The 12,582-nt window shown below is 39.0% G+C and overlaps 2 protein-coding genes across 2 annotated transcripts; both read left to right on the top strand.

Annotated features, from left to right (window-relative positions):
• Positions 1–488: 488 nt before the first annotated feature.
• LOC149954447 (uncharacterized) lies at positions 489–2,165 on the top strand. The gene is made up of 3 exons (XM_090170343.1): positions 489–601; positions 665–760; positions 1,847–2,165. Exons 1-3 carry the CDS (start codon positions 489–491, stop codon positions 2,133–2,135), a joined length of 498 nt encoding a protein of 165 aa, XP_090026469.1. The 3' UTR covers positions 2,136–2,165.
• Positions 2,166–9,927: 7,762 nt separating this feature from the next.
• Positions 9,928–12,348, top strand: LOC149954446 (uncharacterized). Its single transcript, XM_090169904.1, has one exon. The coding sequence runs from the start codon at positions 9,928–9,930 to the stop codon at positions 12,346–12,348; it is 2,421 nt and encodes an 806-aa protein (XP_090026030.1).
• Positions 12,349–12,582: the final 234 nt, after the last annotated feature.

Below are 12,582 nucleotides of genomic sequence, written 5' to 3'. Positions count from 1 at the left end.
TTTGTAAATTTCTTATCGATAATACCTCTTTTAGGCAAGTAAAGAGAAAGGTAATGATGAAATAGTTGAGTGGATTGATGACATTATTAATCATTTCTGGTGGTGCTCCAAGATGTGTGCGGGAAATGCAAACAAAATGAGGGTAAGTGATTGGTTTCAATTTCTAACTTTGATTTGTACCTAAAAACACGATTATTCTTTTAGATTTTGTGGCTCTCACATTTACACCACATCCAAGATATTCACGAATGGCCATTAGGATCTTGCCAGCATGATAAAATTGAAATAGAAGGGCGAACTAAGCCTTGGCTGTCTCGTAAGAGTACAGCCTTTAAAAATTGCAAATAATTATTTGTGACAAATCTTTCTTGAAAGATTTTGGATATTACAAAAATTTCAGGTTTTTTTTCTTTGGTTTTGACCCCGTCTAGGATGCAGGTTCAGGACACATTTAATTTGTGCCAACCGATATTTCCTTCATCCTTATCATGGTAAAAGTTATTATTAAAGTATATTTTTTTAATCCTTTTAGACATACTGGTTCTCTGGAATCATACCATAGTCTGCTGTTGAAATATTGTCCAAAAAGAATCAATTACCCGTAAGATTTAAATGATTTAATATTAATTAATTATCTCTTATACAATTGTAATTTTATTTGTAGCTGGAAAGGATACATTGCTAGAAATATACTAGCAGTTTTGGATTTTAATAGTAGTGTTCACAGACCTGTGAAAAAGAACAAAAATGGTGAACTAAGGTAGAAGAATACTAAAAACAATTATTTAAGTATCTTGCCTGCGATTGAGACCTCTAATGGTCTGTTTAGGAAGCTTTGAGAGGAAAGGATTTTCTCAGTGGCTCTGTTCATTTTCCATAGCATTAGTCATTTATACAGTCATTAAATAATACTCAATTAATTTATACGATGCATAAATTCAGATTTATCGTGCTACGACTTTAAAAAGGTTTTGAAAGGAAGTGATTAGCATTTCGCATTCTATCTTTCATTCCAATCCTTTTTGAAATTGTTACACCCACGTATAATTCATATTCAAACCCTAGAGCCTGTAGAGCACATCACCTAACTCACAAGGCACTAGTTAGCTTCCCATCCAGGTCAGCTACCTCGTTCTCTTTCCTCACTCGATACTGAGCTTGCACCCTAAATTCCCCTGTACCATTTTCTATGTGATTATTATGTTTCCGAATTAAATATGATCTTAGCACAAAGTATTATCATTCGTGAAACCATAGAGGTATAAATCCAATCCTCTAAATGGCTGTCACTTTATGGAAAATTAACATCATCAGTGGTGTAGTCCTAAAAAAAAAGAACCAGGGCGCTACCTGGATACAGCCAACTTCGATTTCGCGCGTGATCGAAGTTGGCTGTACAGCCATTTTAAATGTACAGCCAACTTCGATTTCGCGCGTGATCTAAGTTGGCTGTACCAGCCACTCTAAATGTACGTCCACCTTCGATGATTAGCATGATGGAAGTTGGCTGTACCCAGGTTACGAATTGAAATTGTTATGGTATGATTTGGTATCATAATAAAGTAGTAAACGTGAAAATTAATTAGATGGATAAAAGGTGATTTACGAAATAGAAGCAAGGCGTGCCCTAACTAGTTGGAAAAAAGAGGCCCTGCCCTTGAAAAAAGCACCGGGGGGGGGGGGAGCTCTGGCTCGACTACACCATTGAGAAAATCTTCTCTTTTCGAAGTTTCCAAAGCCTGTCGCTTGAGGTTTCAATCGTAGACAAAATTGTTTAAGCACAATACCATAAGATTTTCAGTTCTCTTAGGTTGACATAATGTGTATTATATAATAATTATTTTAGGATGAAATGCAAAAGTTCAAAGGTCACCAACAAGTGGACAATTGTTCCTGTTAAAACTCCAAAAACACACAACTATGCAAAAGAATTGTTAGACCTGACTTTATCAGGAGAAATAGTTCGGAGTCTAGAGGAAATGTTTCCAGAGAATCCCTCTATAACGACTAAAAGAAAAAACATTGCAAAGACCCCTTTCCCGGAAAGAAAGGAACTGCTAATAGCAAGAGAAAAATATGCAAAATTTGGTGAAAGATTGCATTTACCTTTTGAAAATCCACAAGCTGAAAAATAAATAAGTAAAATTCAGATAACACTAATCACAAAAGGCTTTTATTTTCAAGTTGAGAAAAATTTATGGAATGTTTAACTTCTTTTTTATTAAAAGAGACAGTTCTTCTAAGTGTTTATCATCGTGTTATTTATTTACAATTTTGACTGATGCTTTTGGGACATGGTCCTTCTCAAACTGTAGCTAAAAAATTTATTTAAAATTGTTTAACTAGCTGAGACTGGGCCATGGCTCAAAAGCTTCTGTCAAAGTTATAAAAAAATACTGTTAAAATTTTTCATTTCAGAAAACTTCTTTAAAACCAACATATCTGTTGTTTGGGCTTGGGTATGTTGTTCTAATCCTATGAACAACGCATGATGGTATTACTCTGCGGTTACCATTTCCCAGCTTACCCCATTGCCAAAACACATATTGGCGATAAGCTGAGAAACGGTAACGTTTATTGTAATCTCCATCATTGTCATCCAAGTGGACCAAATTTACTCTCATCTCCATTTGAATTTCTAATACTTCACGGTCCAAAATTAAATTGTGAAAATTTCTATAATTTGTGATGCATCCAATGTTCCTTCGCCTGGAACAGCATTTCCTTTCTAATGGTGTGTCCATTTCAACACAGTGATCACATTTACACCAGTTAGGGTGCCCACCATTAGAAGGATCCTTGGAGAAATTTGGAGGTTCATCACAAACATGATTTTCATTTTGATTTTCAGACATTTCTTGTAAAATAAGTTCATACTGTTCTTCCATCGGCTCCAGGATCGTATCTACTAATTTGTCACCTTCACCGTCGTATACATCATTTTCAGTTTGTAGATAAGTTTCCAGTGAAATATGTGGGTTTTCAACCTGTATTTTTGTTAAAATGAGCCTCATTTCTTTTACTGAGAGTTTTTCTATTGAAAAATCAATATTATCTGCTTGTGTTCGCTGTGTAAAAAATGAAATTTAATGTATTTTAAAGAGTACTGAATAATAATTAGTGCACTAAAATGACATACCAGCTCTATAACTTCTATTTCATTCAACGTAAATTTTTCTATCGAGACATCAGTTCTGTCGGCTTGTTGTGACTGCGTTTGTAATGAAAATCTTATTTAGTTTCGGAGTACTGAATATTAATTAGTTTGGCAAAAATACATACAGGCTCCATATTTTTGAATTTACGTCTTTGACCAGCTTTCGTATTGGTCGCAGCACCTGCCGATTTCTTTCCTGGTTTGGTTTGCTAAAACATATTTACTAAATAATTGCACAACATTGATTTTTAATTAGCTGTAACACCTACATTTTTCTGCTTTGTGATCTTCAAGTCAGTTTTCATAAAAATATCTCGCTCATGCGGTAGCACTACAAATAATATAATGTGTAAATAAATTGTCTTCTAGTACTAACTAATATTAGTTTTTACCTTTAGAGTTTTCAATGGCAATTTCGGCCCGTTTGGGTTTCCTGGATTCTATGGCCAAAGTATCTTTTCCATTCAAACACTCGTAATTATTTCCACATCTGCAGTTTGCATTACATACGGTATTTTGTGCCCTACACGAGCACTTACGCCCACTCAAACAATTTGTTGAGCAGGTACAACTTATATCTTCCATAATTCTTAAAACAACTTCGAAGTAATAATCGAATGGAACACGTGTAAATATCCGGCGTTGTTTCTTGGTTTTTAAAAAACTATATATAGAAAATCTTTCGTTTTTCCCATAGATGGCGCCACACTGGACCAAATTTCGCACAAAAAATTGTAAACTCTCGCGTGCTACCCCCCTTCTTCCCCCATCTTCCCCCACAAAAAAGTAGACCTAATTCGACCCCCAACTTCAGTGATGGATCCCTTTAATTTAGTTGACAGTTCGACGTATGAGGATGCAGTTCAAAATAGAGCAGAAGGGAACGAGGGGGTTGTTTGTCTATCAACTGCTAATTATCAAAACCCACTTTTTGACAACGAATTACTTACTAGGAAAACTGGCCGCGTTCGAAAACCTAAAATCGATCCTAACTTTAATTATTCTCCCTTAGTTAAATCAAAAAAGTTGTACTGCATTTGCAAGCAACCGAATGATGGGACGCGATATTTTCAATGTTGTCAATGTGAAGACTGGTTTCATTTTAGATGTGTATTTCCAAATACCCTTTCTCGAGTTAAAAGTGATAAAAATTTAAAATGCCCCTTATGCGTTAAAAACGTCAGGCGACGAAGTGTTGAGAACGCCTATCAAAATTGTTGGTTTTCATCCCTATTTCAATGCTTAATAGAAACTACAGCTTTTTCCAATAGTTCAAGTATTCTAAATGAATTAAATCAATGCGTTGACGCGATTAATTGTAGTTCCGAAAGTCCCGTTTCATCCTCCGAAGTGAAGGTTTTTTTAGATTATATTCAAAGTGTATCGGAAAACAAATTAATGTCAGGTAGAACTGAAGACCCAGTCGAGTTCTTCGATTTAATAATTTCAAAATTTTGGCCACTCTTTAGTATCGATAATCTCGAGGCAATCCATTGTTGCCACGTATGCGACAATAAACAATTTTTATCTTTTGAGGCAATTTACAAAATTAATCCTAATTTAAAATCAATTATCGATTACTCGGATCGGTTAGAAGTAGGAGAAAATCGTTCTTGTCCCAATTGCAGACGCGTAACGAGACACCGTGTGTCCACCCCTCCCAAAAACCCCTTATTGATATTTAGTTTACAGAGGAGAAACGACAGGGGGGAACATACGAAAGAGGAGTGCGAATTACCAGGAATTTTAAAATTCTATGGTTTGAAGTACAATTTGAAAAGTTGCGTAGTTCACGCCGGTGACGAATCTACGAGTAGCCATTATAAAGCGTACGTAAAACTAGATTCCTCAAATTGGGGTTGCTACGATGACGCCGTAAAATACACAGCGATAACTTTACTAGGCCGCTTCAAGAGGGGAGAAATAATTAGGATAATTTAGCTTCAAATACCGAACTGACAGTTAATTTGGGAAGTTTAACTTCAAAGCCAGAAGGGGAAGTCAATTTGGGTGGTTACCTTCAAATACCGAACTGACAGTTAATATGGGTGGTTTAACTTCAAAGCCAGAAGGGGCAGTCAATTTGGATGGTTTAGCTTCAGATAAAAAAGGGGTAATTAATTTGCTTGATTTAACTTCAAATCCAGAAAGCGAAGATAATTTAGTTGGTTTAATTTCAAATCCAGTAGGGGTAGTTAATTTGGGTGGTTTAACTTCGCTTCAAGAAGGGGAAAATAGTTTGCGTGATTTAAGTTATGACCCCGAAGGAGAAGATTGTTCGCGTGTATTATCTTCTACGCCAAATCCCAATTCTTACAGCTCTTTCACTTCTCCACTTTCACCCGAAACTTATAAACTCGTCCTGGGGCGCGACGAATATAGCGAAAGCGAGTTAAACGCGGTCCGACCACAAGTTGTGAATTTTCAAATATCCGAGGGGGCGTGGGAAATATTGTCCAATTCGGAGGTTTATAAAAGAGAGATAGACGATATTCTCGAGCACTACAGTCCTATTTGTCATTGGAGCGTATTATACAAACACTTCCACAAAAATTCACCCGCGCATTTAATTTTTTCATGCAACTTGTACTGTAGGCTTAACACGTGTAACATGAAATGTAGAATTGAGATTTTTAATGATTTACGGGGTAAAATTGTGCACGAAGGGAAACCTCATCACGAAGCCGGGACAATTGGCTCTCCTCAACTCCGTGGCGAAAGAAGACGGTTAGTTAAGAAAGAGTTTTCGAATAATTTAGCTTTAAGACCTAAACAAAAATTACAATGGAAACTGTACGGATAAAGATTTTTCAATGGGTTATTTAAGGAAAAGCGTAGTTAACCCCAACGTGTTAAAACAGGCAAGGTACGAAGCGTTGCGCGAATTGCGTTTGGACAAAGATGTCATTTCCAGCTTGAGTAAAATGACCGACGATCCAATCCTTAAGCGATACGTTCAGCACATTGCGATCAAGTCTTGTTGCGTAATTTATTTGTGGAAAAAAGAATCGGTTAACACCAGGGGCGTAGGAACGTTCTAGAAGTTGGAGGGGGCAAAGATAAACGAACAGGGGTCTTTAGAATGGTTTTTAATTTCTAATGGAGTGTAGCTTCTCCGAATGCATGTTACCACTATGTAAATGGGCGGGAAAAGACTGAAATTTAAACACAGTTGAGGTTCTATAAACTGTATATGCTTTTAAAATGATAATTTTAGACTTTTGAAGATTTCAACTGACTTAAAGGTTGGAGGGGGCAATAACATTAGTTGCCCCTCCCAGCCAAATTCTAGGGAGGGGCATTGCCCCCCCCCCTGCCCCTCCCGGTTCCTACGCCCCTGGTTGACACTTTTAAGGAGCACTGTAAAAGGGATATTTTCTTTATCGACGCTACTGGGTCTGTAGCGCGTAAATTAGACGGTAAGGCTTTTATGTATTACGTCCTCGTAATGCGACACCCCGTCTTAGTAAAAACAACTTCCACACCAATTCCACTCGCCGAACTCGTGACTAACGACCAACACGAAATCACAATCTCCAACTTTCTCGCGACTTTTATGAAAGCTCAAAATTGCGCGCCTAATAACATGAAAACCCCCGGGGTAATTTCGTGTGATAGATGTTTAGTTTTAATTAATTCTGTACTAAAGGCATTTAACAGGGAAAATCTTAGCGAGTATTTGCTAAGGGCTAATAGGATATTAAAGGGGGTGGCAACCGGCGAGGATTTAAACAAAACCATAATATATTGTGGTACATGTCACATGATGAAGGATGTCAGCGTGAAGGCGACAAACGTTCCTTCGGACTTTACCTTTTTAGTGCGCTACTTAATAGCGCAACTTTAGCTGAATTTAAAGACAGGTTGTATAGTTTAGCTGTTTTATTACTATCAGAAAAACGAAACGCGTTTTACGAAGAACATCTTGCGAAAATCATGTCGGTTTTAGTTAACGTATTATTTGACGAAATTGGATCCCAAGTTCCGCGTAATGATCTTTTGATAGCCGATTACGTAGACAGCGATTTAATTGTAGTATCTGAAGAGGTTTTAGCTGAAGCTGGTGACACCGCTAAGCCGCGTTATCCGAAAAACGAAGAGGAGTTTTGGTTGCGGGGAGGAAGTAACAAAATTTTTAAAGTTATGTGCGACAAAATTGTAGAAAAGGTACGCGCTGACATACAGAAACACGTGACAGCTAATGATACGGTCGATAATCCTAGTTATGGTATTAGATTTTTTGAATATATGCAAAAAAATTATTTTCCTACTTTTGTTTTATGGAGCAGGGTTTTAACGGGGGATTTAAGTAGACACTTTCAGACAGATGAGGTTCCGTCGTCATACAATCCTCGAAATGATTTTATAAAAGGGCAAGTTAATTACATAGACCAGGAAGCAACCACCCAGGCGCACATCGAGGGCTACAACAAAGTTTTAAAAAGTCAGGCACTGTGTTACAATCGGTTACGCGTAGACGCGCTTGTTTCAAAATTAAATGAATTTAACCATAATTTATATTTAGAATATGTTAAACTCTCTAGGAAAGTAATTCCAAATCAAAACAGAAAGAGACCATTCGAACAATTAGAGGAAAAATTTAAGCATACGCCGCAACACGAAAGGGGGGAATCGGACATCGTCGGGAAGAATTTAAGGGGATATCAAAGTAAGCCGGGAAAACCATTGGGCGAAATTTTAGAAAGGGGTGCGAGAAAGGGTTCTAAAAGGGTAAATGATAATAGTTTAACAACTCCTTCAAAAAAAAACAATTCTAAAGAAAACTTTGTTTACGGTGGAGGAAATTTCCGAATCAGAGAAAATTTTTGAATCCGGAAAGGAATTACCCGAAAGGCCCTGGTAGATGACTTTCCTGATTCAGAAATAACTGAAACGAAAATTTGCGAATCAGAGAGGAGATTTCCGAATCCGGATGTAATTCGTCTACGCTGGTGGTGGTTGACAACGCGGAACATATGGATATAGATTCTGACTCTGACGACACCGACGACGAAACTAGTGGGAAAAAACAATTCCGCTTAGGCAAAAAACAATTAGAAAAAATCGCATCTCAGAAATGCTTTACCGTATTTATGGTAAACGGTTATTTTCAAACTCTTAGAGCGCGCTTTTCAAAGAGTCAATATTTAAAAACAAATTTTTACACTATCATGGCAAAATTTATAGACGATTTAAACCGACTTTCAGAATATCAGTTAAACTTTTATTTGAAATATTTTTTAAAGAAAATTAACAGATTTAAGACCAGAGAAGTAACCTTTATTCCTATTATGGTTAAAAAAATCATTTCTTTCTGGCAATCGTGAAATTGATCAAAAAAGACGTGTTCAAAATTACAGTTTACGACTCTTATTGCGAATACGACGACTTCATCGACGAAGAAAGAAGTCCTTATAAAGGAAAACATCGAAATGAGGTAGATCAATTGGTTCGTTATTTCAAACATTTCAAACTGACGCCAGCCACGTGGATAACGGCGTCGAACATTAACCTATCCTGTCAATATTTTTTATACAACTGCGGACCAGCTATTTGCCTATACGCTAGATGCTTATCTGAAAATTTATCAGGCCAAATTAACAAAACTAGTAACGATATTTCGAAATTTCGCGCAAACTTTCAATCGGAATTTCAGAAATAGAAAATATACAAATGAAATAATTTTGATCAATTTCACTGGTTTCAGTTTTTTCTCGGTGCTTTCGCGTGGAAACAGTCTCCTTCGCGTGAAAGTTTGACAACGATCTCTCGTTTCCGCTTTACGACCCCCGAAAACGGAAACGAGTTCTTTGTCAAACTGTCACGAGAAAATGACGGTTTCTTCGCGAAAGCACCGAGAAATCACTAGTTTTCGACTATAACGACGGAACCTTTTAAATATATGGGTAGTAGTTAAAATCGCGAATGTTATTAGAACGGGATATATCTTTCTTAGCTAAAAGACCGATATGCTTCTCCTACACCATCCACAGAGGCGATATGCTTCTCCTACACCATCCACAGATGCGATATGCTTCTCTTATACACCATCCACAGAGGCGATATACTTCTCCTATACACCATCCACAGAGGCGATATGCTTCTCCTACACCATCCACAGAGGTGATATGCTTCTCCTACACCATCCACAGATGCGAAATTTTTCTAAAATTCAAATAGAATACTACCCTATGCCGGTCATGATTTCTAAAACGGCGCGTTTTACGGTTAGCTAACGTCATTGATATTTCGGTCAATTATGGAGCTCCCAGAATAAAATTAATTTGAAACGATAAAGCATTTAAAGGTATACAAATGACGTTAATTTCATTAACCTCTCCCGCGTCAATTTTTCTAAAATTCAAATAGAATACTACCCTATGCCGGTCATGATTTCGAAAACGGCGCGTTTTAGGGTTAGCTAGCGTCATTGATATTTAGGTCAATTATGGGGAGCTCCCAGAATTAATTTAATTTGAAACGATAAAGCATTAAACGTATACAAATGACGTTAATGCCATTAATCTCTCCCTCGTTGTTATAATAGATGGCACTTCACGCCTTTTACGCGGGTTCTTATCTATTTGTATTTCCGGATCTCACACCGTATATAAACCCTTGTAACAAAGAGAACGCATGCAGAATGTAATAAAGCCTTTTCAGATCTTCTTTATCCATATTGACTAACTAGAACCAAACTTACAACTTGGTGTCAGAAGTAGGATAGCTAAAGTTTATTCGTTATTTTTTTTCTCTATATAACTTTTGCCATGGCATTGCCATCAGCCTTCCGGAGTCCGGAGCATTTCGATCCGTCCAGTATCAATCCTGCCGCAGCCTGGACCGCGTACAAGGAAAATTTCAAGATTTTTTCTGTCACCACGAAGTTATCAACCGAAACTGCAAGTACTCAAAAAGCCGTATTCCTATATACCTTGGGTGCAGCTGGGCGCAAAATATACGATGATTTAGTTATACCTATAGCACAAGGTCAAGATGAGCCTACGCTTGATGCCATTTATGCAGCATTTGACAGTTATTATGCACCGTATCATAATCCAGACTCCCATCGCTACACCTTCTTCCATACCAAGCAGAAACATCAGCCGTTTGACGAGTTCTTGACTGACCTCCGATCCCAGGCCCGAAACTGTGAATTTGACGACGTTCATGACTCTCTTGTACGATATCAGATCCTTGCAGGCGTCTATAAGGCGGAGCTACGAAGAAACCTCTTCACCCGCCAAAACCTTACTTTGCTTCAGGCAATAGCCATTTGCCAGGCTGACGAAACTTCTACTGCCCATGCTGCACTACACCGCAATGAGACTTCCATAGTTCCTCCTTCGGCAAATATCGATGCCTTGTACCACCAAAGACAACCTAGCCTTCAATGCCGCTGTCCTAACTCCCGAACCCAACTGCGATCCACAGTAATGAGGTATCCACTTCGACTTCAAGGTCAGCGTCACCAGCGAGCACCGCAACGATCTCTACCTCCACGTCACCTGTCGTTTCCACAGCAGTTTAACACAGCCTATCGCCCACTTTCAACACAAACTCCATGTTCTAACTGCGGTCTTCTCCATTACCGCCAGGGTCGATGTCCTGCAGCAGAGTCCACCTGCCACAATTGCCACCGGAGAGGTCATTGGGCAGCCTCTTGCCGCTCAAACACCCTTCAAGCCCTTATTACCTCAAGTGCCAGCAACGACCAAATACATATGGATGAGCCTCCAACGGCTTACTCTTTACAACCATCTCAAGATAGTCACGCAGCATACTTACCCTATTACGAACACTACCCGGAAACTTACTCTCCTGGATCTAGCGGATCACTGCCAACGGAAAACATACCACAAAGTTTCTTTTTCAATCCTCCAAATACCTACATGTATGATTCGGATTTTCACCTTCACACCTTGACGGTTACATGTGACTCCAACATTTCCGACCCTACGGGCAACAATGATGAGTGGTATGAATATATAAATCTTAATGAAACTTCAATTCTCTTCAAGCTCGACACTGGATCCCAGGTGAACATTCTCCCACAGCATATATACGATGACTTACCAGTGAAACCTCCCATACTACCCCCCCTTCGACGCATCGTGGCCTACACTGGGCACATCGTGCCAATTACGGGCATGTCTACGTTTTTTTGCGCATCGTTTGCAGGTAAGCGACAGCTGACTTTCTACATAACACCTGCTTGCACCACAGCTATACTGGGCGCCAACGCTACAGAGACTTTGAGTCTGAACCTCAGAGTACGCCAACCTCGATCACTAGCCACGAATATGGCTGCCTTAAATGAAGTCCGCCCGGAGCCCGATCCCATACGTATCATTAATCAGTTCCCGGACATTTTTGATCGAATTGGAAAATTGCCAATTAGGTACCACATCAAACTAAAACCAGATGCTGTTCCTTTCATATCTGTTGCCCATAAACTTCCGCATGCCTTACAACAACCCTTTTATGAAGAGCTGCAACGAATGCTTAAGAATGGTATTTTAACGCCTGTACATACCCCAACACAATGGGTCCATCCTCTTGTTGTAGAGCCTAAATCCGATGGAAGCCTACGTCTTTGCTTGGATCCAAGAAAGCTTAATCATGCCATTCTCCGTCAGCACTTCCCATCACCGACAGCTCAAGATATTTTTTCTAAGCTGAGCGGTCGCACTATCTTTACCGTTTTAGACGCCAAGAACGCTTTTTGGCAAATCGAACTGACAGAGGAAAGTTCATTCCTCTGCACATTCGCAACCCCATTCGGTACGTTTCGGTTCCTGCGCCTACCTTATGGCATATGTACCGCTTCGGAAGTGTTCCAACAGGTAATGTCACTACTTTTCCCGTTGGAAAAATTCAAGAACACCCATATTGCTACTGACGATTTCTTACTTGCTGCGACTGGTATTCAAGCACATAATGATCTATTAACTCAGGTTTTACAGACTGCTCGCGAAAATGGCTTAACTTTCAGCTCGAGCAAGATTCAACTCGCCGTACAGCGGATAAAATATCTGGGCCACATTATTACACCAGATAAAGTTTCAGTTGATCCGGAAAGAATAAAAGCCATAGTCGATCTGCCTCCACCTACTGATGCTCAGGCCTTAATGCGTTTTCTAGGTATGGTGAACTATATAATGCGATTCCTTCCAGCATACTCTGAATAGGCTGCTCCATTGCGGGCCCTTCTTAAGATGAATGCTGTTTTTCACTGGGATTCAAACGTGCAGAACGTCTACGACTCCTTAAAAACTCTAATATCTACTGCGCCAGTCTTGGCGATATGCCAACCTCTGCGCCCATGTATGATCACCGTCGATGCGAGTGCAATCGGAATTGGGGCAGCTCTCATACAGGATGGCAAACCGGTAGAATATGCATCAACGAGACTGACCCAGACA

The sequence above is a fragment of the Leiobunum rupestre genome, chromosome 3 (assembly GCF_980474605.1).
Source record: "Leiobunum rupestre chromosome 3, qqLeiRupe1.1.hap1, whole genome shotgun sequence".
NCBI lineage: Eukaryota > Metazoa > Arthropoda > Arachnida > Opiliones > Sclerosomatidae > Leiobunum > Leiobunum rupestre.
The sequence above is the reverse complement of the archived record's forward strand: the minus strand, read 5'-3'. Positions and strand labels throughout refer to the sequence as shown.

Coding starts and splice junctions, on each gene's coding strand:
- LOC149954447 (XM_090170343.1), top strand. CDS start 489: ATGGTAAAAGTTATTATTAAAGTATATTTTTTTAATCCTTTTAGACAT. Junction 602..664: donor CCAAAAAGAATCAATTACCC/GTAAGATTTAAA, acceptor TTTTATTTGTAG/CTGGAAAGGATACATTGCTA. Junction 761..1,846: donor AACAAAAATGGTGAACTAAG/GTAGAAGAATAC, acceptor TAATTATTTTAG/GATGAAATGCAAAAGTTCAA.
- LOC149954446 (XM_090169904.1), top strand. CDS start 9,928: ATGGCATTGCCATCAGCCTTCCGGAGTCCGGAGCATTTCGATCCGTCC.